This window comes from Colletotrichum aenigma (genome assembly GCF_013390185.1).
Source record: "Colletotrichum aenigma strain Cg56 chromosome Unknown KSG_Cg56_contig09, whole genome shotgun sequence".
Classification (NCBI taxonomy): domain Eukaryota; kingdom Fungi; phylum Ascomycota; class Sordariomycetes; order Glomerellales; family Glomerellaceae; genus Colletotrichum; species Colletotrichum aenigma.
This window is the reverse complement of record NW_023500915.1, coordinates 91,099-112,150: the sequence shown is the minus strand read 5'-3', so window position 1 is coordinate 112,150 and position 21,052 is coordinate 91,099. Positions and strand designations below refer to the sequence as shown.

The 21,052-nt window shown below is 51.3% G+C and overlaps 6 protein-coding genes across 6 annotated transcripts; 4 read left to right on the top strand and 2 right to left on the bottom strand.

Moving 5' to 3' along the window:
• Positions 1 to 739: 739 nt before the first annotated feature.
• Positions 740 to 2,021, top strand: CGCA056_v012759 (uncharacterized protein; the record flags this gene model as incomplete). The annotated part of the gene is made up of 3 exons (XM_037328003.1): positions 740 to 1,036; positions 1,113 to 1,205; positions 1,284 to 2,021. 3 exons carry the CDS (start codon positions 740 to 742, stop codon positions 2,019 to 2,021), a joined length of 1,128 nt encoding a protein of 375 aa, XP_037173310.1.
• Positions 2,022 to 6,127: 4,106 nt separating this feature from the next.
• Positions 6,128 to 6,712, top strand: CGCA056_v012758 (uncharacterized protein; the record flags this gene model as incomplete). The annotated part of the gene is made up of 1 exon (XM_037328002.1): positions 6,128 to 6,712. The coding sequence occupies one exon, from the start codon at positions 6,128 to 6,130 to the stop codon at positions 6,710 to 6,712; it is 585 nt and encodes a 194-aa protein (XP_037173309.1).
• A 617-nt stretch (positions 6,713 to 7,329) lies between these two features.
• Positions 7,330 to 8,409, bottom strand: ache-0 (Acetylcholinesterase; the record flags this gene model as incomplete). Its single annotated transcript, XM_037328001.1, has 1 exon — positions 7,330 to 8,409. The coding sequence occupies one exon, from the start codon at positions 8,407 to 8,409 to the stop codon at positions 7,330 to 7,332; it is 1,080 nt and encodes a 359-aa protein (XP_037173014.1).
• Positions 8,410 to 8,583: 174 nt separating this feature from the next.
• Positions 8,584 to 9,015, bottom strand: BCHE-0 (Cholinesterase; the record flags this gene model as incomplete). The annotated part of the gene is made up of 2 exons (XM_037328000.1): positions 8,584 to 8,816; positions 8,871 to 9,015. 2 exons carry the CDS (start codon positions 9,013 to 9,015, stop codon positions 8,584 to 8,586), a joined length of 378 nt encoding a protein of 125 aa, XP_037173013.1.
• Positions 9,016 to 11,571: 2,556 nt separating this feature from the next.
• On the top strand, positions 11,572 to 13,546 carry CES4A (Carboxylesterase 4A; the record flags this gene model as incomplete). The annotated part of the gene is made up of 4 exons (XM_037327999.1): positions 11,572 to 11,711; positions 11,774 to 12,403; positions 12,469 to 13,490; positions 13,539 to 13,546. The coding sequence occupies 4 exons, from the start codon at positions 11,572 to 11,574 to the stop codon at positions 13,544 to 13,546; spliced, it is 1,800 nt and encodes a 599-aa protein (XP_037173445.1).
• Positions 13,547 to 19,808: 6,262 nt separating this feature from the next.
• On the top strand, positions 19,809 to 20,641 carry ustYa-1 (Oxidase ustYa; the record flags this gene model as incomplete). The annotated part of the gene is made up of 3 exons (XM_037327998.1): positions 19,809 to 20,034; positions 20,103 to 20,461; positions 20,528 to 20,641. 3 exons carry the CDS (start codon positions 19,809 to 19,811, stop codon positions 20,639 to 20,641), a joined length of 699 nt encoding a protein of 232 aa, XP_037173444.1.
• Positions 20,642 to 21,052: the final 411 nt, after the last annotated feature.

Sequence of the window (21,052 nt, the reverse complement as noted above, 5' to 3'; positions counted from 1 at the left end):
CCTCACAAAGCCGGGATATCGGCGGGCGCCGATCACTTGCGGCTTTGCGACCGGCCCCACTCCTCCGAGAAAAGAGACCGGCCTGCGGTGGGCCACCCGGCCGTGACGGATAGGGTCAAGCCTTCGCGTTGACACGTATCTGCTGTTGCTTCCCCCGCCGTTACACTTTCTACTCTGTTGAAGAAGACGATCTAGGACCCGTATTGGAGGATGCCCTTCTCAACAAGCCTCGCACCTTTGCGGTCTTACTCGCAAACAAGCCCCACCTTCAAACGGACGCAGGTTTGGATGCCCCGTTCTGTCCAAGATCAAAATGTAGATGCCCGGGACATTTCGTACGGCATTTTCAAAGAGATCCCGTTGGTTAAGTCGGAACCCATTGATGCGCGCATGTGTTTCTCAGTGGCCTCAGGCCAGGCGCCAACGCGAAACGCGTCTTTTTGAGTAACTCAGACAAGCTATCTTCTTCAATGGTGAAGCGCCAGGTTATGGGATGAAGTCATTTATGATCACCACGCAGCTGAAAAGATACATCACCCTTCCAATATCCGGCTGTTCTTCTTCAACCCCGTGATTTCCAGCACTTCAGAAGTTTTGCTTTAGGCCTTTCCTCTCCGCCATCCGCTTCCAACTTTTCCCGCCAGAGCGAACACCTCAATCAGATTCCATGAGCATCTCCCACGGACCATTCCGCTGGCTCTTCTCAGTCAGCCAATCACTCTTGAGACGGGTCCCCACTATGCAAACGCCGTCCAACACCGCTGCCGAAAAGGCTGAATGCACCGAAAGAATCCTAAAGACGTGGAACATCTCCAGCTTGGACGACGTCGTCGGCAGCTCTCTCTCGCCCTCGCTGTGGAGTTTGAGCTTGCTCAAAAGTCTCGACCTGCTTTGCGAGCACAATCTCAGCCATACCGACGTCCGCGGTCTGCTCAGGGAAGAGATCACGCACCGAGTCGGCAATACTCCGTCAAACGGTTTCCTGCACCGCCCATTCCTTTCCGCAATGGACGTTGACAACGTTGGAAAGACCCAGGTATGTCCCTTCTTAAAGTTCGAAGATCAAACATGGTCTTTGGAGCTTCTGCCTTGCTAATTGCTTTGCGGCTTAGGGCGGTCGAGACACTGACAGTTGCAAGCATGCGCGGAGGATGTTGCAAGCCCGCGCCCCTGCATTGCCATCTCCTCGCACTCCGTCGCCTAAGGTATGTTGACATTCAACCAGATGGTGTCATCAGTACAGTGTACTCTGACGGGAACAACAGCTGACTAGTTGCCACCAGTCTCAGGCAGACACGAGTCCTTCTCCCGGTATCACCGATCATCGTCCGGCCAGGTTTCCTGCGCTAGTGACCCCGAACTCTGTGTTACCCGCATCGTTCCCTAGAGGCTCTGGCAGACTTGACCCTAGCACTCCCGCATCATCCCCTTCGAACGAAATGACAGCTGCAGACGGCTTCAAGCGCAAGAGAGACGCCATGATGGCATGCCTAGACGAAGAGCTGGAAAGCCAGAGAAAGCGTGTTCGTCTGGAGGTTGATATTGCGTCGGCCACTGTCAAGAAGACTCGATTCGAGCAGCAGATGGCCGAGAAACACGAGCGGGAGGCCGCCCGCGCCCTTGCTAGTTTGCCGACCGAGTCCGAGAAGCTCACAGAGCTCGAGGGCTTTCGAGCCTTTCAGAACGACATCTTCAAGATTCGCAAGAAGTATGCCATTCTCCTCGGCAACAGCAAGGCAGCCGTGTCGACGGCGATTGCCCCTGACGGACACAGACAGGTCGTGCAGGAGTCTTGCCGCACTATTTTCGAGATCCTCAACCACCGCATTGAGGCCGAGGCCGTGGCCATGGAGACAGATGCTGCAAAGGCCAAGAAGGCACAGAGAGTTGCGCAGGAGGAGATGGACCACCACAGAGTCGTTGTCAACGGCAAGAAAGCCGAGCTTGAGGCGGCTGAGAAAGCGTATGCTGATCTGCTTGCCGAGAACGAGGCTTTCGATGCGTTCAAAACTTCTTTGTGACGAGCTGCTTGGGTTGATGAGGGTTTTTGCATTGGGATGCGGATGAATAGATAAAACTGAGTACCTAGATTATCATGTATTGAGGCGTAGTTGACTTCAAGCAACGCGACTGTGACTTTTACTTCCGCCCAACACCTTGAACGGTTTTGGAGCCAAGTCTGAATTCCGAATCGCTGGCCGGGTCATGCACGCAACTTGAATCCTCCAGAATCATGTCCGAAGATGCCTTTGTCGAAAATACACAGCCACAAGTCAAGCCACAGGCTACCAACTCCATACAACAAACCAGTTTTGAAAACTTGGCGATTCCAATGTGTACCCGACTGCCATACCTGCGGGTAATGATGCAACCTCCATGAGTGCCGATGACCATGTGAGTGAGATCTTGCTGATCAAGATCGCGGGGAAATGCCTCGGCCAGGTGCAGTCACTCAGCCCCCCTTCCCTTGTAGGTGTGTACCACAACTGATGTCAAAAGGGCATACCTTGTGTCACGGCAAAGGCCATGGAGACACCATCAGCTGAAACTTGAAAATCTAGTTGTCAGGGTCATTCCGCGTGTCTGTAGCCGTTTGGCGTGGTCATCCTTGCTAGCCTTGTTGTCGCTTCCGCTAGAAGAGATAGGGGAGTCAGCGCGATGGCGAGGGAAAACAAAATCCGCGGCGCTCGACTCAAGTGGTGCAGGATACCCATAATCCCTGCTCTATCTCTCACATCCTGGGAGGCGGACTGCGCCTGGCCGCCATGGAGGAGCTTATCGTCAGGAACGAAAGCCGGCAGGCAACAAGGTGAGGGTCGCGGCACTAGTTGCAGCATGCATGGGCAGGAAATGCCCTCGTTCTCCGGTCAAGGCAGACCGGACCGACACCATGGCCAAAATGAACCGTGGAAAACACGAAAAAGAAACAACCTCTCGTGGTTGATTCCGTTGCAAAGGAGGGCCTTGGGATCAATCCTCCGAGGCCTTGGCGATGTGTGAGACCCACAGGACCCCGCAAGGAATTATGACACCTCACATATGACCCGTCACTCCGTCCTCTCCACTCAGACGATTGAGACGATCAAAAGTCGGTGTTTCCGAGAGACATCAGGAAAGTAAAAGACCGAGAGAACAGTTGTTCAGAGGGCTCGAATGTATCTGTGCCCGACTAAGCCTCACGAGGTTGACCTCTTTGTCTTGATCTCGAAACTGGACCACCTCCATGTCCATATTCCCATTGCGCCTCTTCGCGTCATTTGACCCCTGTCTTAAACCCCACTATCGAGACATCATGGCCAGCTCGTCGATAATGCAACTTGAGTCCAATTTATCTATGGCTCTTTTTCTGACCTGAGGAGAAACTGGATGCCGATATGTCGGACCTCAATGGAGAATCCTAGCTTCATGTTTCGAGCCACGCAAAAACCTGGCTAAGGCAGCGGTGAAATAATGGTCACGCTATAGCCGCCCGTTTGAAAAACCAACTAAAGCAATCTTATCAAGCCAAGTTCCAGGCTAGTCGCGGGTTCAGTACCCAGACCTTCGGGGACACAAAATTGCGCAGATGGGGCGCCCCATGCCAACGGTTCCCTCCACTTCGACTCACACTTTGGCAGTCCTGCAAAAGGTGTGATTTCCATCATCTTTCTCAAACCCCTCACGCCAATCTCGTTGGGGTCTGGTGGCTGGAACACGAATCGGAGTGGGCCAAGCCCGGACGTCGGTGCCGATGCAAAGATCTATGTTCCAAAAGTAGCGCGTTGCATGCTGTGTGCCGCCTTCTACTGTTCCGTCACCCTTCCGACGGTTTCCTGCAGGGAGCATATGTAGATGGGCTTTTTTGGGTGAGTGCTGATACCTGCAGCCGGGGTTTCCACCACCGCGGCCCGGGCTGGCGTCATGAGAGCGACGCCGATTACGGGCACACCAAGAGAGGCCCATTCCGAAGTCTGAATGATCAAAAGTCCTTGGAGCTCAGCGCCGTGAATCGATCGATTATGGTTTCATTTCAATTGCGTGCGTGGGTGCGGAGTGCCTCTAGGGAGAGGCGTAAGGAGTGGTGGCTGTTATTCAGATACGTCCTAGTGAGAAGAGATAACAACACTAGACAAGCCAGAACCTACATGATCCCTACCGCTGGGATTTCGCTGTGACTACCCTTGTCATTCTTCTTCCGTACTGCGAACAAGGCTCCTTGTAAATGCGATCTCGCACAACTCTTCAAAAATGCCTCTGCGAGGGTACGGTTCGGATTATGAGTGATGTTGGAGCGTTTCATCAGAAAACTTCAACTAGCCTCCGTGTTATGAGCACTGATCCGCACTAAGTAGGATGAGGGAACAGGAAGTATCTGCATGCTCTCTCGGCCGGAAGCAGGCCTCAACAGCTAGTGTCCGCAGCAGTGGCAGTCTATCATCACATAGAACGCCTCAATCTTTGATCTAGTACCTTGAACGTCTTCATCTACTGACGATCCGTGGTAGAGGTGGTGGGCCCAACCTTATCACGTCTGTCACGCATTTGGATGCGGTTGCATGCCTTAGTGGTCTTGGGTGCTGAGCATGCTCCGGCTCCCACCACGCTCCCGCGTAATATCTATTGGGATATGACATATCACCTGCAGCAAGTGTCACTTTTGGCCGGAATAATATCGTATATCCGTACGTTGTCAGTGCCACTTTCGACCAGGATAAGTAGAAGTAACAGGTCCATTTTCTGGTTTCACCAGCCAGGAGACGCTTTCTTTTGGCAGGACGGTCTGTCATCGTTGGAATCCGTGACCAACTACTTCGGCTAAGAGACAACAAAACATAACCTTGCAGGATGGCCAGGGTTGGAAGTACCCTCTTTGGCACTTGTGCATCCGAGTAGAGCACCTATCACAAGCTACCAGTGACGGTGTCAACGTGTCGTGGCCCACGGCGCATGTAATGGAACCTGTGAGCTAGTTGGTAAACGGACGGCGCATTCGTCGTTGCATTGACTCCCCGCCTCGAAATAAAAGTGGCATCTGCAATGAGGCAGTAGACTTGCACAAGTACGGTTGCAAGATGTTGGGTTCTGCGCATGTTATCATACGAGGCAACTAGAATAATGCTCACAATTGCAAACAGGAGTCTACGAGCAACTCTTTTCTGTGAGCCTTCAGCTTTCCGGAAACTGTTGAAACGTGTCCCGGGAGTTTAATGCGACACTTGACCAGCTTTCGATGAGCATCCTGTCTACCAATCACTCGACCCATTACCCCATCCATGGTAGGGCTTGAAGTCATCTCATCGATCTGAACGCTCGTTAGCTCCCAACCCCTCAGTTTCATGGCTCAATGTCGTGTGTCTTTTTGAATGACAAGGGTGTTTCGGCGTTCGGAGCCCGCCCTGATGGTTGTGCTAGGCAAGGGTGGTATTTGCTGGGATGTGAAATGCAGCCCCCGCTGAACATAGATCAAAATGCCCCTGGTTTGGGCAAGATGCGCTGGCGCTAGAGCCACTTGAACGGCGGGTATACCGTCATAACTTGTCAGAATGAGAATCCGCTGAACCCTTGTCGACAAGGCTTTGGTTGGTGGGTTTCGGGGAAGTAGTTCTGTTAGTATTGATTGGACCAATGCATACCCAGTGTGCAGGGGTCAGCGGATTCTCATTCTGACAAGTTATGACGGTATCTCCTCGTCTTGCTCCACACCACCATGGCCCTCTGTTACGTAGGAGAGAAACAAGCTCGAGCCCAAGTGACCGTCTCGATTCGCTGTGCAATATGAAGAACGCTAGAAACAGCAAACATACCAGGTGCGTCCGTGTCAACGATGAGGATTCCCTTTTCAGCGTTTTTATCTCAATCCTGGCTTCTTTGTATAAAATGAGATTGTTACCTGTCCTCAATGGGTTTGACTCTTGGTCTACCATCATCAATTTCAAAAATCCAGCCTTCCGCAGGGCTTAGAATCCCGCATTCGTCCTTCGTTATTAGACGAACATCTCTCCGGACCTCATTTCACCAAGTCCTTTGGACATCCCGCACATCGAATTTCAGCATGGCTCTTCATATCATCGAGGTAGCCCACCTGCACAGCAACGTACTCTGCCACAGTGATTGTGGTGAGTCCTGTGTTGCCGATGTTCTCCCAACGATGGCAAATCTAGCCAAGTTCAAGAACACCCCACAGTGGACGATCGCGGACCCCGCTCATCGAGCCTGCAAGCTCGGGCACAGTTGCTCTGTCGTTTCGGACGACGAGTTCTGCGTTCGTACCATTTGGCATGCCAAGCTGAACCACGCGTACGGGCGTTGCGGGCCGCACACCAACAGTCCCGGTCATGCTCTCTGCCGCGACTTCTCGGAGGCCGAACGCCAGCTGTATCCATCTTGTGCCGATTGTGGTGTTCTCGTCGAGTTGAAAGACTTGATCCTCGTGCACCTTCGCCTTCTGGAAGAGGAGGATGACGACCTGTTCCTTGAAAAGCACGGTCTGGAGTCTGGAGACGACTTGCATTGCATTCGTTCTTCATTGATTGGATATTCCAAGACGTTCGAGAAGAAGCTGCTGGAACATGCAGAGGACCTGCAGGCGGGGCTATCCGCGGTACAGACGCCGGGAGGCTTTGCTTCTGGTGATCGCCAGCGTTCCTGGAAGGGTATTCAAGCGGGTCCTCTTTGGACGAGGCTTGGAGGCAAGCTTCATGGGGTGTTTCAGGCACTCAGCTGTGCTAAGTAATTTTGACCTTGGGTAAAGACAACTTAGATGTATTTTTTCCGTGGCTTGAAGTGCATTCGGGAGTTATCAACACAAGTAGAAACTTATTTTGCAGGATAGTAACCGAATGATCATCACAATAGTGCCAGAGAAGCCAGGCTTGCTCAGCAGTCGCCGTGAGTGCGGTGTCTCATGCGCTAATTTCGAAGTAAATACCTCATCTACGTACTGGAAATTCGTAACCCAAGCTGAAACTGATGAATTATTGGGAAGCCTTTACCGACTCAAACCTCACACATACCCCCATCATGTCGTCCGCATAATGCTAAATATTATCACTCGCATTGTGTGCAGACAACTCCAGTTAGACTACTCTGCGAGGGAGGTGGCCTTCTGCTTCTCTGATGTTTTAATCAGCGCCACGCCCTCGAATGACGGATAAGTGTCATTCACAGACATTATAGACCCAGCCCCATAGAGGAGTTCTCTTTGGACATGGCTGCGAAGTGATTGAACTGACACAAGGGACTCTGCTTTAGTCTATAGCTACAGTCCTAGCACAATTTCGTGTTGTAGGGATGTTCACTTAATGAAAGAAATAATGCTTGAGATTCAAGCGGTTGATTGATTATAGAACTTCAAGACGGCGTCATGGCGGCAGCGTACGCCTTATCGAAGAGGTTACACCGACTATCAACTGTGCGCGGATCTACCATGGCCACCCCATTTCCAACAACCCCACCCAGATTAGCCACGTCCATGGCTCCTGGCATGCCAGTGTGTGGTGTCCAAGTTTGAACACCAGGCCCGTTGGCTGGGTTCTTCGCAAAGCTAGCCCATGCTGTCTGCATGAATTTGCTGAGCGCAGCTGCCTGATCGGGCGTCGCTGGGGGTGGAGGTAGGTTTCCAAACACGAAGCTGATCTCGGAGCCGTGCACTGGGCGTGAAAGAATGCCTCCGGGAGTTGGAGGGAAGGAGGTGGAATTGAACAAGTATCTCCACGTTGGAACGCCTGCCTGCGCGGATATACGGGCCTCATGGCTAATGCTGCAAGTCCAATCCAGGTCCGTAGCTATCTGAGTTATGGCATCCTTTTCCGTTGCGAATGGAGTACCTGCCCCGATAGGGTACGCAGAGACAATTGCCTGTTGCAATGCTGTATCGCCAGGAAAAGTTGCTGCAACGAAGGCATTCACTGGCTGTGGGGGCCTCATCATGGTGAAGATGTCAGCCTCTTTCAGGTTGGTGCCAAGCATCAGTGGTATCTTGGGGACCCGACCGGCGGATCGTGTAGCGTCGGGAGAGTTAGGAACGTTCGTGTCACCGTCGGCAACCGGCGGGAAGTTGAAGGGTCCGTTCGAGATCACGGAGGCAACAGCATCCACAGGTGCTGCCTTAACACAAGCGAGGGCCTGGCCTCCATTGCAGTTCAAAGCCTTGGCCAGAGTTTTGAAAGAGTTCCCTGGCATGCTCGCACCCGTATTGATGCCCGCCATCAACCCAACAATGTCTCCACCGGCTTGTGGCGCTGTGACAAGGTACGAGGTTCCGGATTCCGTTATCGCTGCTCGGAAAGGGGGGTTCATGCCGCTGGTCAGGAGGAGCAGATCAACGGAGGCTCCACCGGCAGATTCACCAAAGACGGTGACCTTCTTGGGATCGCCTCCGAACGCTTTGATATTTCGTTGAACCCACTGAAGAGCAAGCTTCTGGTCCATGACGTTTTTCTTAGTTAGCAAATGCATTTGAGGAAAGGAGAGACATAGACTCACGGCCAACATTACGTGCCCGAGGAGGAATTCCTTCAACGCTTCCCGGAAACCCAAAGACTGTTTATAGAGAGAAAAGTCATTACAGATTCCACTTCAGGAGAGCTTACTGGAGAAGAAGAACTAACCACTTGTGCGATAATTAGGAGTTACGACAATCACATCCTGGTTCTGGGCGAAGCTTGAACCGTCAAACATGGGAGTATTGGCGCTACCGAATTGGAAGCCTCCGCCGTAATACCACACCATTACAGTTCTTCCTTCGGGAGGTGGCGGAGACGACGGGGCGAAGACGTTCACAAACAAACAATCTTCGCTTTGCGGACCCATATTGCCCATCTGGGCGGCAATGGGAGCTGTTTTAGAATTAGTAAAGTGCTGTGACCCCCCCTCCCACAAGGGCACCTTACCTGGAATAGCTTGTATACAAGAAGGAGCAAATTTGGTCGCGTCCTTCGCATCGCTGTGGGGCGTCATAGATGCAGGAGCTGGAGGTGCGAATCGTTCAGGAGGGGCAGCATATCGAACCCCTAGAAACTTGTTGACCCCGGCCATTGTGACTCCAGAGTAAGGCCCATCGTCCAGCATTACTTGGACCAGCTGCTGAGCAGCCGCGGCAGAAAGACAGGACATGACGACAAACGCGACCCGCGCGATGTCGGCCAAGGCAGCCGACTTTGAATGAAATGCCATGATAACCGTCCTCTAGCCAATGTTGTCGATGGTATGTTGTGTTTAATTTTCTGAAGAGGTGTAGATGGTGCCTCCATAGTATCATATACCAGTACAAAGCCGACAGGCGTCGGCAATCCCGTCATGCTTCACGCTATCGGTCCAATAAATGTTTTGGAATGACTTCTTGTTGTCCACCTTGGTGTGCCTCAAGTTAGGGATTTCCGGTTGTTTCCCGGCCTTGCCCAGGTGGACAAAACGTATTCACGATACCATAGGCGTTGCAGCAAGACTCATTTACGCAACGAATTTCTATGTTTGACTTTTTGTCGCAAAACCTTCATTGGGATTGGTGGATGAAAACAGATCCGCGGGGTAGCGCCGGCGGGATAACCATTGACCACTTGGCGATACTGGTAGACAAGTCCGAACGTCAACGTTGAGCAGCGCGGTGTTTCGGCGCCCCACAGTATCCTTTTACACCCGGAACACAGCGAAAGGATAGGAGTAGTCCGTCCCAGTCGACTTCGTCTGAAGTGTTCGTCTACAAAATGATTGAAAAGCATCATGTAAGCCACTACAGATTGCTCACCAAGCTTAAATTTAGGCTTTTCCGATGGAGTGAATGCGATTGTTTCCTGGGCAGACACACGGACTGCGTTGACACTCGCCACAATTACCATCTTGGTAACCGTGTCTTGAATCTTGAATGATCGTCAATACCCACTTAACTTCGACCCAAGCAAGCTGTCTTTCTCCGCCACGAAGCAATCAATTATGATTTTTCTAATCTCGTGGATACTAAAACAATTCACGCCAGGCGACATGATCAACAACCGGACCCTGTTGCGAATTTCGCAATTACATTTCGTTTTCAATTCTCTGTCAGCCTCAACGGCTTCAAGGAAGTCAAATCGTGGCAGTCCGAGACTACGGTACTATTGAGCGGATGTCATTTTGTTCTCGTTCTTTGCAGCACATTTAGTGGTATTATCAGGCTTATGCGCTACCACGACACTTGCAAATTCCTGCGACGCGTACCTATGAATACTGAGTAGTGGAGGTGGCCTTGACATCCGATTAAAAACAGCTTTCTCTGTCGGCCCGTTGGCCAGTTATCGGTCGTGAAAAGCATGATTATAACCGTGTGAAACTCGGCTGAGAAAGTCAGCATCGTCAATGTCTAGAGCACATGCAATCACCAATCACTGCTTTGGGCTCGAATAATATCTGAACTGGACATCATATTGTAAAGACCGACTCTGATTGATATGTGCATTTCTGAACCTAGCATATGGACGCGGCTTGCCGTATCCCGACGAAGGGTTTGTAGACCCCGAAACACCATGTTCACTCTCGCACAGAATTTATCAGTATCACGACAAGGCTTACATTCTGGGTTGAGGGTGTAATCCGTTTTAGGCAGTCTGTATGTCGCCCTGATCCACTTATCGACATGTTGGTTTTTATCTCAGTCAGATGTCTCTCAGCCGCCTTTCACCCGACCAACTACGGCCTTCGCAGTAGGAGATAATCGCTCCACAATTGATACATTACATTACCAAGATTCGATGTTTATATCTTCGTGTCGCTTTCCGATCGAGCGATTGGGGATCATACATGCGCCAACCCTGAGGGATCAGCCACGGGCTGTCCTTGCACACGATGAACTACACTAATTCAATCAAACACTCATCCCCAAGCCCACTGTCTTTCACTCCCCCCCGGTTGCCGTGTTTCTATTTGATTTTTGTTACTTCTGGAATGTTTTATTAAATCTTTGTGTTTGATTCGCCCGTGAACGTCCGACCGAGACGTCCACGAGTATTATCATCATTTTTTCGCCCTCAATCTAGTTTTGCCGCGATGATAGTCGCTCGTCTTGTTCCAATGGGAGATTATCGACTTACTACAGCTTTCAGCAGCGGACCGCTGTTACATAAGTCTGAGACTTCACCCGACCCGACCGAAAGATGTGCTCCCAGACGATTTTGACTTTCGGTGTTAGCGTTGCGGTGTTTGTCACCGACCAATTGGCGATGTAACGACTGTCGGGATTATGGACCAAACGTAATCCCGCTTGACATATGCCGCGGAAAGTCTAACGTTCATCGCGCGAGTCGTGAGAAGTGCACTCACCTTGTGTTAGTGGGGTAAGGACGAGGTGGTAATTAAACTTAATTCGGTCAATTTACGCGTCAATCATGATCTACCCCATTCGAGTCCCAAAAGGAGGACATAACTGTTGTGAGTTCCACTACTTTCTTCAATTTCAAGTCCCTTACTTGTTGGTCGGTAGTAATCAATGAGCGTCGCTGGTGTCTTCTCTGTTTGTTACGTTTGTTTCTTGACTTACGCTTAGGCATACGAGACGCCTCACGTCCCGACAAGTTTCAACCCGACCTCTTGCAATTGAACTTTCTGGATATTCAAGAAATCATGAGGCTCTTTACGGGGCTGATCGCGCTTCTACCGGTTGTGGCCGCAGCAGAAGACTTGAGCCGACCCACGGTTGATCTTTCCTACGCCCGATACCAGGGCACGCATAACTCGACCTTGAATCTCAACATCTTCCGAGGGTAAGTGCTACAGAAATCACATGGCAATATTTGATATCTAGACAGAATCTGACGTAATGTAGCATTCGATACGCGGCTGCCCCAACAGGTGCCCTTCGATGGCAACTACCTCAGGCACCAGAAAGCAGCAACAAGTCTGGCAACAATAGTGAGATCACGCCTGCTACGTCCGATCCGCCCCGTTGCCCATGGGCACGCCGTTCTCTGCAGTATCCCAAGACCGCATCCGAGGAAGCCTCTTTGAAATCGTTCAATTTCACAGGTGACGAGGACTGTCTCTTTCTGAACGTCTTTGCCCCTGCAGATGCCAAGAACCTGCCTGTTATCGTTTGGATCCACGGCGGCGGTTACAGCCTTGACTCGGCGGCTTCGTTTGATTTCTCTGCTCAGATTGCGACCAACAATAACACCTACATCGCTGTCGTGATCCAATATCGACTGGGAGCATTTGGCTTTCTATCATCGGATGAAGTTGCGGCCAACGGCACTCCTAATGCCGGCTTGCATGACATGGTGTATGCGCTTCGTTGGGTCAAGAAAAACATCTGCAAGTTCGGCGGAGACTCAAGAAAAGTGACGGTAGCTGGACAATCCGCCGGAGCTGGAGCGATCCTAAATCTAGCTACGACGCATGAGGCAGATGGTTTGTTCAGAGGTGTGATTGCAAGCAGTCCATACATGGCAACTCAGCCGTAAGTATACTTCTACTTTTCAACTTTCGAGGCATGGGGCAACCTGTCTGAAGCAAGCATTGCAGTCAATTCGATGGCGCTCGGCCCACAAAGCAATACCAAAGTCTGGCTGAGCGTGTTGGGTGCACAACCGCGAAAGACTCCACTTCTATCTTTTCATGCCTGCAAAACGTCGACTCAGTCACTCTTCAAAATGCGAGTGACTGGGTGAGTACACAGGGTCGCTACGGGCAGTGGGCATGGGGCCCAGTGATTGATGGGAAACTCGTCAAGGACATTCCTCCGAATCAACTTGCGAAGGCCAAGGCCCACGGCGTAAATCTGCTCACCAGCAATGTTGCGGACGAGGGTCCGTATTTCACCCCGCAGAACATTACATCCCAGGCAGGCTTTGTATCGTTCTTGCAGACGACCTTTTCCAAGCTGGCGACAAGCAACATTACAGATATTCTTGCGACGTACACTCAGAAACACGAAGAATTCCTGGCAGTGAATTCGAAGGACGCAAACAACACTGACCCGGGTTTTCAAACCAATGGCCTTGACTCGCCTTTCGCCACAACCGTATCCAACTATGCCACGGGTTGGCAGCAAGTAGCCAACAACTTTTACGCGGAAGCCACGTTCATGTGCCCATCGCACTGGCTCGCAGACGCATACGCATCAAAGCCGGGAGGGCAGGCATGGCGATACCAGTTTAGCGTACCGCCTGCGTATCATGGTCTAGACGTGGGCTCTGGAAGTACCACTGATGTGCTTCTCGCGGATGTGAACACATCTAACACATCCATCCCGGCGCCCCTTCGACGGGGTTTGCAGGTCGCATGGGGCGACTTCATTGTTCACGGAGCCCCAACACTGCGCGGTGCTGACTTAAATATCACTGCTTGGCCTCAATGGAAGAAGGATGGACGTGGTGTTGCCCAGATGTTGAACACGAACACCACAGGGGGTGTGCCGATTGAAAAGCAGTCCTCCTTTGACGGCATGGTCACTTTACAAATCACCAGTTATGCACCTGGCAGCGACAACGACCCACCAATGAAGACCATGTTAGATATTGTGGATGGGGACAAGTGGGAGGATGGTCGGGGAGAACGATGCCGCTTGCTGGCTGCCTTGGCTGATTGGCTAGCTGAATAGGGGAGGAGGAAAGCGGGTTTACCACAAGTCATCCTGTGACAAATATTCTGTATATCACATGAGCGACTCCTGAGTACATGGCATAGAAACGGATACATATTATATGATGGATAGTTATATGAGTACTGATTGCTTCAAGGACCCTAGAGGCGTAGGCGGTAGAGCCATGGGATGTCTTCATACCAGAGTTCGACAGCTTCAAGAGCAATCATCAAGCCTTAGCTTTCAGCTGACTCTTTCTAGGAACCAACCCTGTGATGTTTGATAATACCGGCCAGTGTGAGGAGACTGATTTCGCTCATCCAATTCACGTACCCCTCTTCACATTTGCGCAAAAGTAACGCCGCCATAATGCAACTTCTGATACTTTGAGATATGTAGGTAACCTAAGCAATGGCTTGAAAGTGATCTAGGGGTACCTCAGCAAGAACAGCGTCCAGTAGGCCATCGCGGCCGTCAGACCAGGCAACGTAAGCATACGCATCGGTGAGCGAGACAAAAAGAAGCTCGATCGCCTGGCTGTCCATTTTGAACAACAGGTTGTGGCCGCGCCGTAACCCTGATTGGTGCGACAAAGTTGCGTCCGCCGTCAAAGGATACCGTCGAGTAAACGTCGAGGACACCCGACGAGTTAGTGCGCCACATCACGCCAAGTAGGCCATTTCGGCCGAAGTCGAAGGCAGGACGCTGCGCGTCAGGAGTTTGAATGACAGCCGGACCAGTGAATTTCTGACCCGCGTTATCCGTGATATAAATCTCTAGCGTGAAGTCGCGGGGGACCATGAGCGAAACCCGTTGCGGTAGGGTCGGCGGATACCCATGGCGTCGGATCACTGGGGAGACCAATGCCAGAGACAGCCAGCATCGGGCCCGTGCCGTTCGCCACAAGGTTTCCTCGGCTATCAGTCAAGGGAGACGTCGTCCATGTCACGCCCTCATCACGGCTCACATACAACTCTGGGTGGCCATTTGAGCCCTCCGCAGCCGAAGCCAGAATGCCATCGTGTACTGCAATTGATCTGCCGGGAAATCCACAGATGGGAGGCAGGTCAGGAATTTGATAGCCTAGGCAAACGTCGACGGGACCGGGGATTTGGTTGAAGGCGGCCCAAGTCTCGCCACCGTCAGAGCTGACAGACACAGCTGCTGGATACTCCCAAGACAAGGCGCCGTTTGCGTACACCTTGCCTGTAGCCACATCAACCCGCAGCTTTGTCGCACCTTGCATATGAAGCGGCGTCACAGATGGAACGCTCCACGTCTTGCCTCCATCGACGGACTTTGATAGTTGGGGATGGGCCGCCATGTTGTCTTCTAAGCCGGAGAAAACTTGGTTGTTCAGGAGGTAGAACGTTCCATTGGCGTCGACAAAGACCTGTGGTTCGCCGCACTTTGGAGCGGTCCCCAAAGGGTAATTCGCCGTGACGTTATTCCAGGTAATTCCCCGGTCAAGCGTGTTGGTCAGGAAGCAGCCCCCCACGGGCTCAAGTTCGGGCAGAGGATGGAAGCATGTCGAGACGAAGACAATATTGTCCGGATTTGTGGGGTTGATGGCGACGACCGGTTGGCCCTCACGGGAGGCATTGCTGCTAGTCATGCTCATCTCGCGGATCTAAGACGCTCGAGATTCGAGACGTTGTAGGGCACTGCTGCCAAACACTTTGTTGGCACCAAGGTTGTCAAAAGCAAAGGTCTGTAAAGGCGCAGATAAACCAATCAAAGCACAGGCGAACAGCTGGAAGGCTCCAGCGAAACGGTCGATTCGCGATCTTCGCAGCGTGCTAGTGCTAGGCCGATGACTGCATTTGAGAATGGTTGCGTGAGCTATAACGATGCGTAGAAGGGGTGGAAACGATGCCGATCAAAGTTCTGGTTTATAATTCGATACTAAAGGTTGCGAGCGAGTGTTGCAAGGGAGTCTTCAGAATATGGTTTACGAAAGATTAAGTTGCCTAGCAGGAGAGGGTATTTGTACTAGATGAGTAAATCTTAGTTTGATGGATGTGAATCTGCGAGGTTCTTGATATGGGTATGTGCCTGCTACTGGACATCTTCACCCTCGCACTTCGCATTTCGCATTCCGGACCCCTGCATAGCCAAGAGCGACCTTGCCGCGTTGGCCTCCCATACGATGTAGCATACATAGGCCTGCAGAAGCGATGCAACGCTGGTCAAGTAGTTATTAAGAAATTACGAGGATGTTTCTCTAGACTAACTCGAAGGTAGGGTAGTTCCTTAAGATGTCGTTGGCGTTTATCTCCCGGACCAGGCCCAGACTTCCTGGTCGAACCTCGGCAAGGGGCCGGCCAGCTGATAAGTGTACTCGCTCTAGAAGACCGGACTTGGGAACCAAGTAATGATCGCAAAGGACCCAGAGATATGATACAAAACGGCTGACTACACTCATTCTTTGTCGGCTACGTCAGAGCAAGATGCTTCGCGACCAACCGTTGCGAATCGAATGGAAAGGCTCTAATGTTGGGTGACTTTGACAAAGACAGAGCCAGCGCGGTGCACATGAAGACGGGCTGTGCGCGCTGTCTTTGGTGTACCTAGCCTTTGAAATCTCCTTTTCAGTCGCCTACAACCGCCGTCAATCGGAGTGCATGCTGACGTTCTTTGCAACACCACATATTCCCAGAATCTTCTGAGATGGTCTGCGTGGATCAAGTCTCCATGAGCGGAAAATGAATTTGGGATACTTAATCCACTTTTGTACAGTTGAAGAGAATTTTCTCTGAGAGACGTACAACACAGCATTCTGTCAGTATCGACCACAACAGACCTCTCAACCATGGCTTGCCGAAGATCAGCCCGTTTGTTTCATCGAGAAGGCTTGCACCTAAATAATACCCCAGGGAAAACGTCGCCAAAGTGTCTCCCACTCGAGGTCGTCCTTCTCATTGCCCAGACCATGGTAGATGATGCCGAAATTTCTGCTCAGCCATTGACGTGGAATGCGACTTATGATTCCCGGAACGACACAAGCCCAAAGCTCAACCTCAACCTCCGTCAAAGGCGTCTCGCATCGCTACGCTTCAAGATGATTCGAGATGTATGCCAAATCAATCAACTTTTCAGACAGACTGTGCTGAAAGTCTTTCTACCAGACTTCGAGATCTTTCACCGTGGCAAACCACTCGCTCTCGCCGTGGTGCTCCCAGGTATTGATACCTTTGACTCTTGCCACGTGGTTATCAACCACCGAACAGGTCCAGGAGTTGCCCCTTTCGTTGCGCAATTAGCCTATCTACAGCCTGCATTCCATAAAATCCACCTGAGAATGCGACCTCAGGCCTTCGTCTATGCTCTTGCTGGTGGACGCGACACCAGATACCGCAATCCAATGGCGGCAATTCTCGCGCTCAAAGAGATTATCCTTGACGAGGACTGTAGAGGCCCGAAATTACAGCGCCGCAACCGAACCAGTAACGCATTGAATCACCACATTCCAAGCAGCGCGAAGAGACTTCAGGCCATGGAGAAATCTCTGGGAACTCGGTTCCATGCACTTTGGCAGCCTTACTCGCATAGGGTGCGCATGTTCGTCAAGTTTTGCGATACATCGGAAAAACAGTTCGAGCTGGTTTCTACCGTGAGAGGCTTACAAATTCGAATAGTGTAGAGAAGTTGGACGGAAAACCGAACACCGGGCTTTGCGTGGCGACAGAACAAGGGGTCAACTGTGATTCATGTCTTTGGTACTTGCTGGCTGGGGAATGGGGGCTATTCTACCAGGACAAGTTCATTTCGAAGGTGTTGGCTCAGCTTGCGTAGAGCTAGGATGATTGAAAGTCATCTTCATTGACTTCCTAGCATTGGTTACATCAAACACAAAATCCAGCGTTTCTTTTCTTCAAGTACGCAAAGCGTGCTTTAACTGCTGGGAAGCCTCACAATAGCCGACCTCCCACTTCCCTGCACAATACTGTATCAAGCGTTCCATCTGAATTCTCGAACTGCCTCGAAAGCATCACTCGCTGGATATCTGATTCGTACGGTACTTGTTGATTATTCAGTGAAGAGTAGTTCGTGCTCTTGACATCTCGGAACCGATGATGATGGCAGTCTGGGTGAGTATCCGCCGGAGGACCGCATAGTAGTGTTGCTTTTCATTTAACCCGTTGAAGATGACCACCTTTCGGGTAATTTACGAAGAAGGCTACCTTCGCACTGAGCGGTTCACGGCGGCAAAAATCAAGGCACCGTCAACGGGTACATGCAGATGCGACGGAAATCGAACCACAAGCGAACGAATGAAAAGGGCCAGGAATTAATACTGCGACTATTCCATCGCAAATCTACTCAAAGTGGTTCCTTCTAAATTCTTGATTCCATGGAAATGGGTTAACTACCTGACGGAACGGTTTCACTATCGATCCATGAAACAACAACGTCTGTCATTTAGTCTTTCAACACCTACTCAACCTAATCCATGACTTGAATGCCTTGAATGCCATTCACAGCGAACTTCGTCACTAAATTTTCTTTCATTGTAATTGGATCCTTGGGTATCTGATTGTCGTGGCTTAGGCCCGTGTCAAACACTTTGTCTCATCTCAGACAATGAACACCAAGACATGTGGGCATACTCCGGCAAATGTCCACCTCACCGCTCTTCTGGTGATGCGTAATGATGGAGGATCAGTAATACTCATGTTATCCCCCAGGAAGCTCATAAACGCCTATCTTTCTTCATTCGGTCGCCCAATCCTCATACCATTTTGGCGGCTTCACCCTCCCAAACGATTCCCGTTGCAATGCCACAACGACCCTCGTCCCAGCAGAATCGACTCACACAATCGCGCCTGCGAACCCGCCAAACACTCTCCTCCCCGTCATCATGCACAAACAGACCGAGTGGACGGGTCAGGGTGATTGAGCTCTCCACGGATAGTGAAGACGGATCAATCCGACCTGGCCCCAGGCTTAGCCAGACTACCACGGCCAATGCTCTCGTAACGACCACTTTCCGGGGCGGACCAATCCGCTTTGCATCGCCTAAGATCCAGGAGCGATCAGCACTCAGATCACCGGCGGCAACGATCTCTGGACCTACGCCTCATACACGCATGGCACTCGGACGCTCGGCCGGATCTTCCATTGACCAGCGGGGTGCTACTGGGCTCGCAAACATGCTGCCAGTACGTCGAGCTGGGCCCCTTGCCCATACGGTTCTGTCCTTCGTGGCGTGTTATCAGCTATCGTTGTGGTTCATCACTGTGGTCGTCTATATGTGTAGACACAGAGCGGAGGAAGGTGGAGGAGAATTGTTTTCGTTCGTGGCTGGAATCATGGGTGACGTGGTTGAGAACCCCACCGTGTTTGCGATGGGAATGCTCTGGGCCAAGGTGTTGCTGTGATACGATAGACGAACCAGGGGAACAAGAGAAAGTTGCATGAAACAAATCATCGTGACCTCGACATCATGGACAGAAGCCTTTTGCCAATCTTTTCGTCTTCCCGACCATCGTTCCGGATAAGCGACCGCGGCCACCGACATGGGCCATGCCTGGCTTGCCGTCAAACAAGAGATTTGCGGGAAATTGACGGCACCAAGACCTACCGGGCCGAGCGATCAAATTGGAAGTTCCACATCCGGGGGCGCTCATGACATTGGCTCAGCCCCGCGTATCTGCCCGGCCGGGTCCCGCTGAAGCGTCCGAAAGGTGCGAGCGTCAGAATTGCGACGTATCACGTCCATGTGGTCATTTGACCACATACCATGATGCGACGAACTGATCGGTCAACTAAAGTCTATGAACATGGAATCAATGATCCCGCGAACAACCTGACCCATCGTTTTGACATAATGGGTAAGGATGATCGGCATGCTCACCTACCCCACGTTCGAAGCCCAATCCTTGCGACTGTATGATCGACAGGAAGCTTCACCACCCGAAAATCACGGAACGTGGAAAACTTGGCTGTATTGGCCACCGAATCCATGAGTGTCCACTTCTCACTAGGTTTTTCCGTGGTATTTGGTGCAAATATAATAAAACGATTCCAAACATGGTCTGCATGTTCTGGAAGTTTATGAGAAGGATTCGCATCCTCGAAGATCAAGCTTCACTAGACAAATTCTCGCCTCCAACTCTACGCATTGAGTTTCCGACTGCATCTCCTTCCCCTCACCTGCCACGGTGCAAGTGAAAGTCAGCAGAACTTTCGGGTAGATTGTTTTTCTGTCGTCTGTCGCAATTACCCGATTCCTGTCTACTTCCCTTTACCTGTTCCTCGACGTTCTGGAAGCGCCACGATGGCGTCTTGGCTTGATTCTCATCAATATTCAAAGATTGCACAAGAAGAGATACAGGGCCAACACCATGAACGACATTGGGTCAAACGAAATTGGGATCGTGGAAAGGTGCACATCATTTACACCCTGCTCCTTGTCTTCGTCGCCGTAGTCAGCGATAGCGCCTCCCGGCTCAATAGCGGCAGTGCGTTATACGGCGAAGAGCCTCTACGAGGACAGATGCGTCGTGGGTCAATGAGATAATGCTGAAAGCAATAGCAGTGTGTCGACATGTTGAAACTGACAACATGGCAGTAAAAACCGCCCCTCGAACCTTCCTCCTTGATCTGGATTATGCAATGCCTCCATCGCCAAAGGTCGACAAGGCTTGGTCATCCCTCCTCCCCGAACGAGGTGGCTTCTTTACACACCCGAAGATTGCACCGAAGGAGAGCTGTCTGGCTGTATTTCATCAAATCCACTGCCTTGACATGCTTCGTCGGGCGCTCTACGAAACGCGTCCAGATATCATGAACCAAGGCAAGAACAAGTCGAGCACGGCATTATCAGACCACGGAAGACGGGACAAGACCACAGAAATCAATGAGGCGCACGACATGTATCACCTGGGGCACTGTTTTGATCTTTTGCGCCAGGCCATCATGTGCAAGCCGGTAGGTTTCCGTCACAGACGACAGTCCTTATCCAAATGGGAGAACTCTAGCTGACGCCTTTGATAGGATTTGACGATTGAAATTGTGAACACAACGCTCAATGGTGTCACCGGCTTTGGCACCGAGCATCAATGCATAAATTGGGAAGATTTAATGAATTGGATGAAGGCGTTTGAGTGAGCAGCGGTCTCAGGCAGGGAAAAATAGGTAGTCACATGTGAATGATTAATTAAGTCTTGCGACGAATATTGCTGCCACCCAAGGCACGGTAAAGGAGTGTTGATAGCCCCAAGTTGACAGGTTCTAATGTGGACCGCATGGAATGCAACGGCAGCATGTCCCAACAGCCTTTCGCAGATCACATTTCGAAAGAATGCGCCCGACGATTTTCCAAAGAAGAGTGCGAGATTTGGGCATGTACCTCAGTATAGAGTTCAGAAGGAAACCTAGCAGGTGGGCAACATCGTCTAAAACGCTCCGCCAGTGACGGAGGATTTGTTGTTGTTGTTGTTGTTCTATTTAACGCCGTGGCGGCAAAGGCGCAGCCGCCCTTGCGGCCGACCTCCCGAGGGGTATATGGCGTGGAGGGCC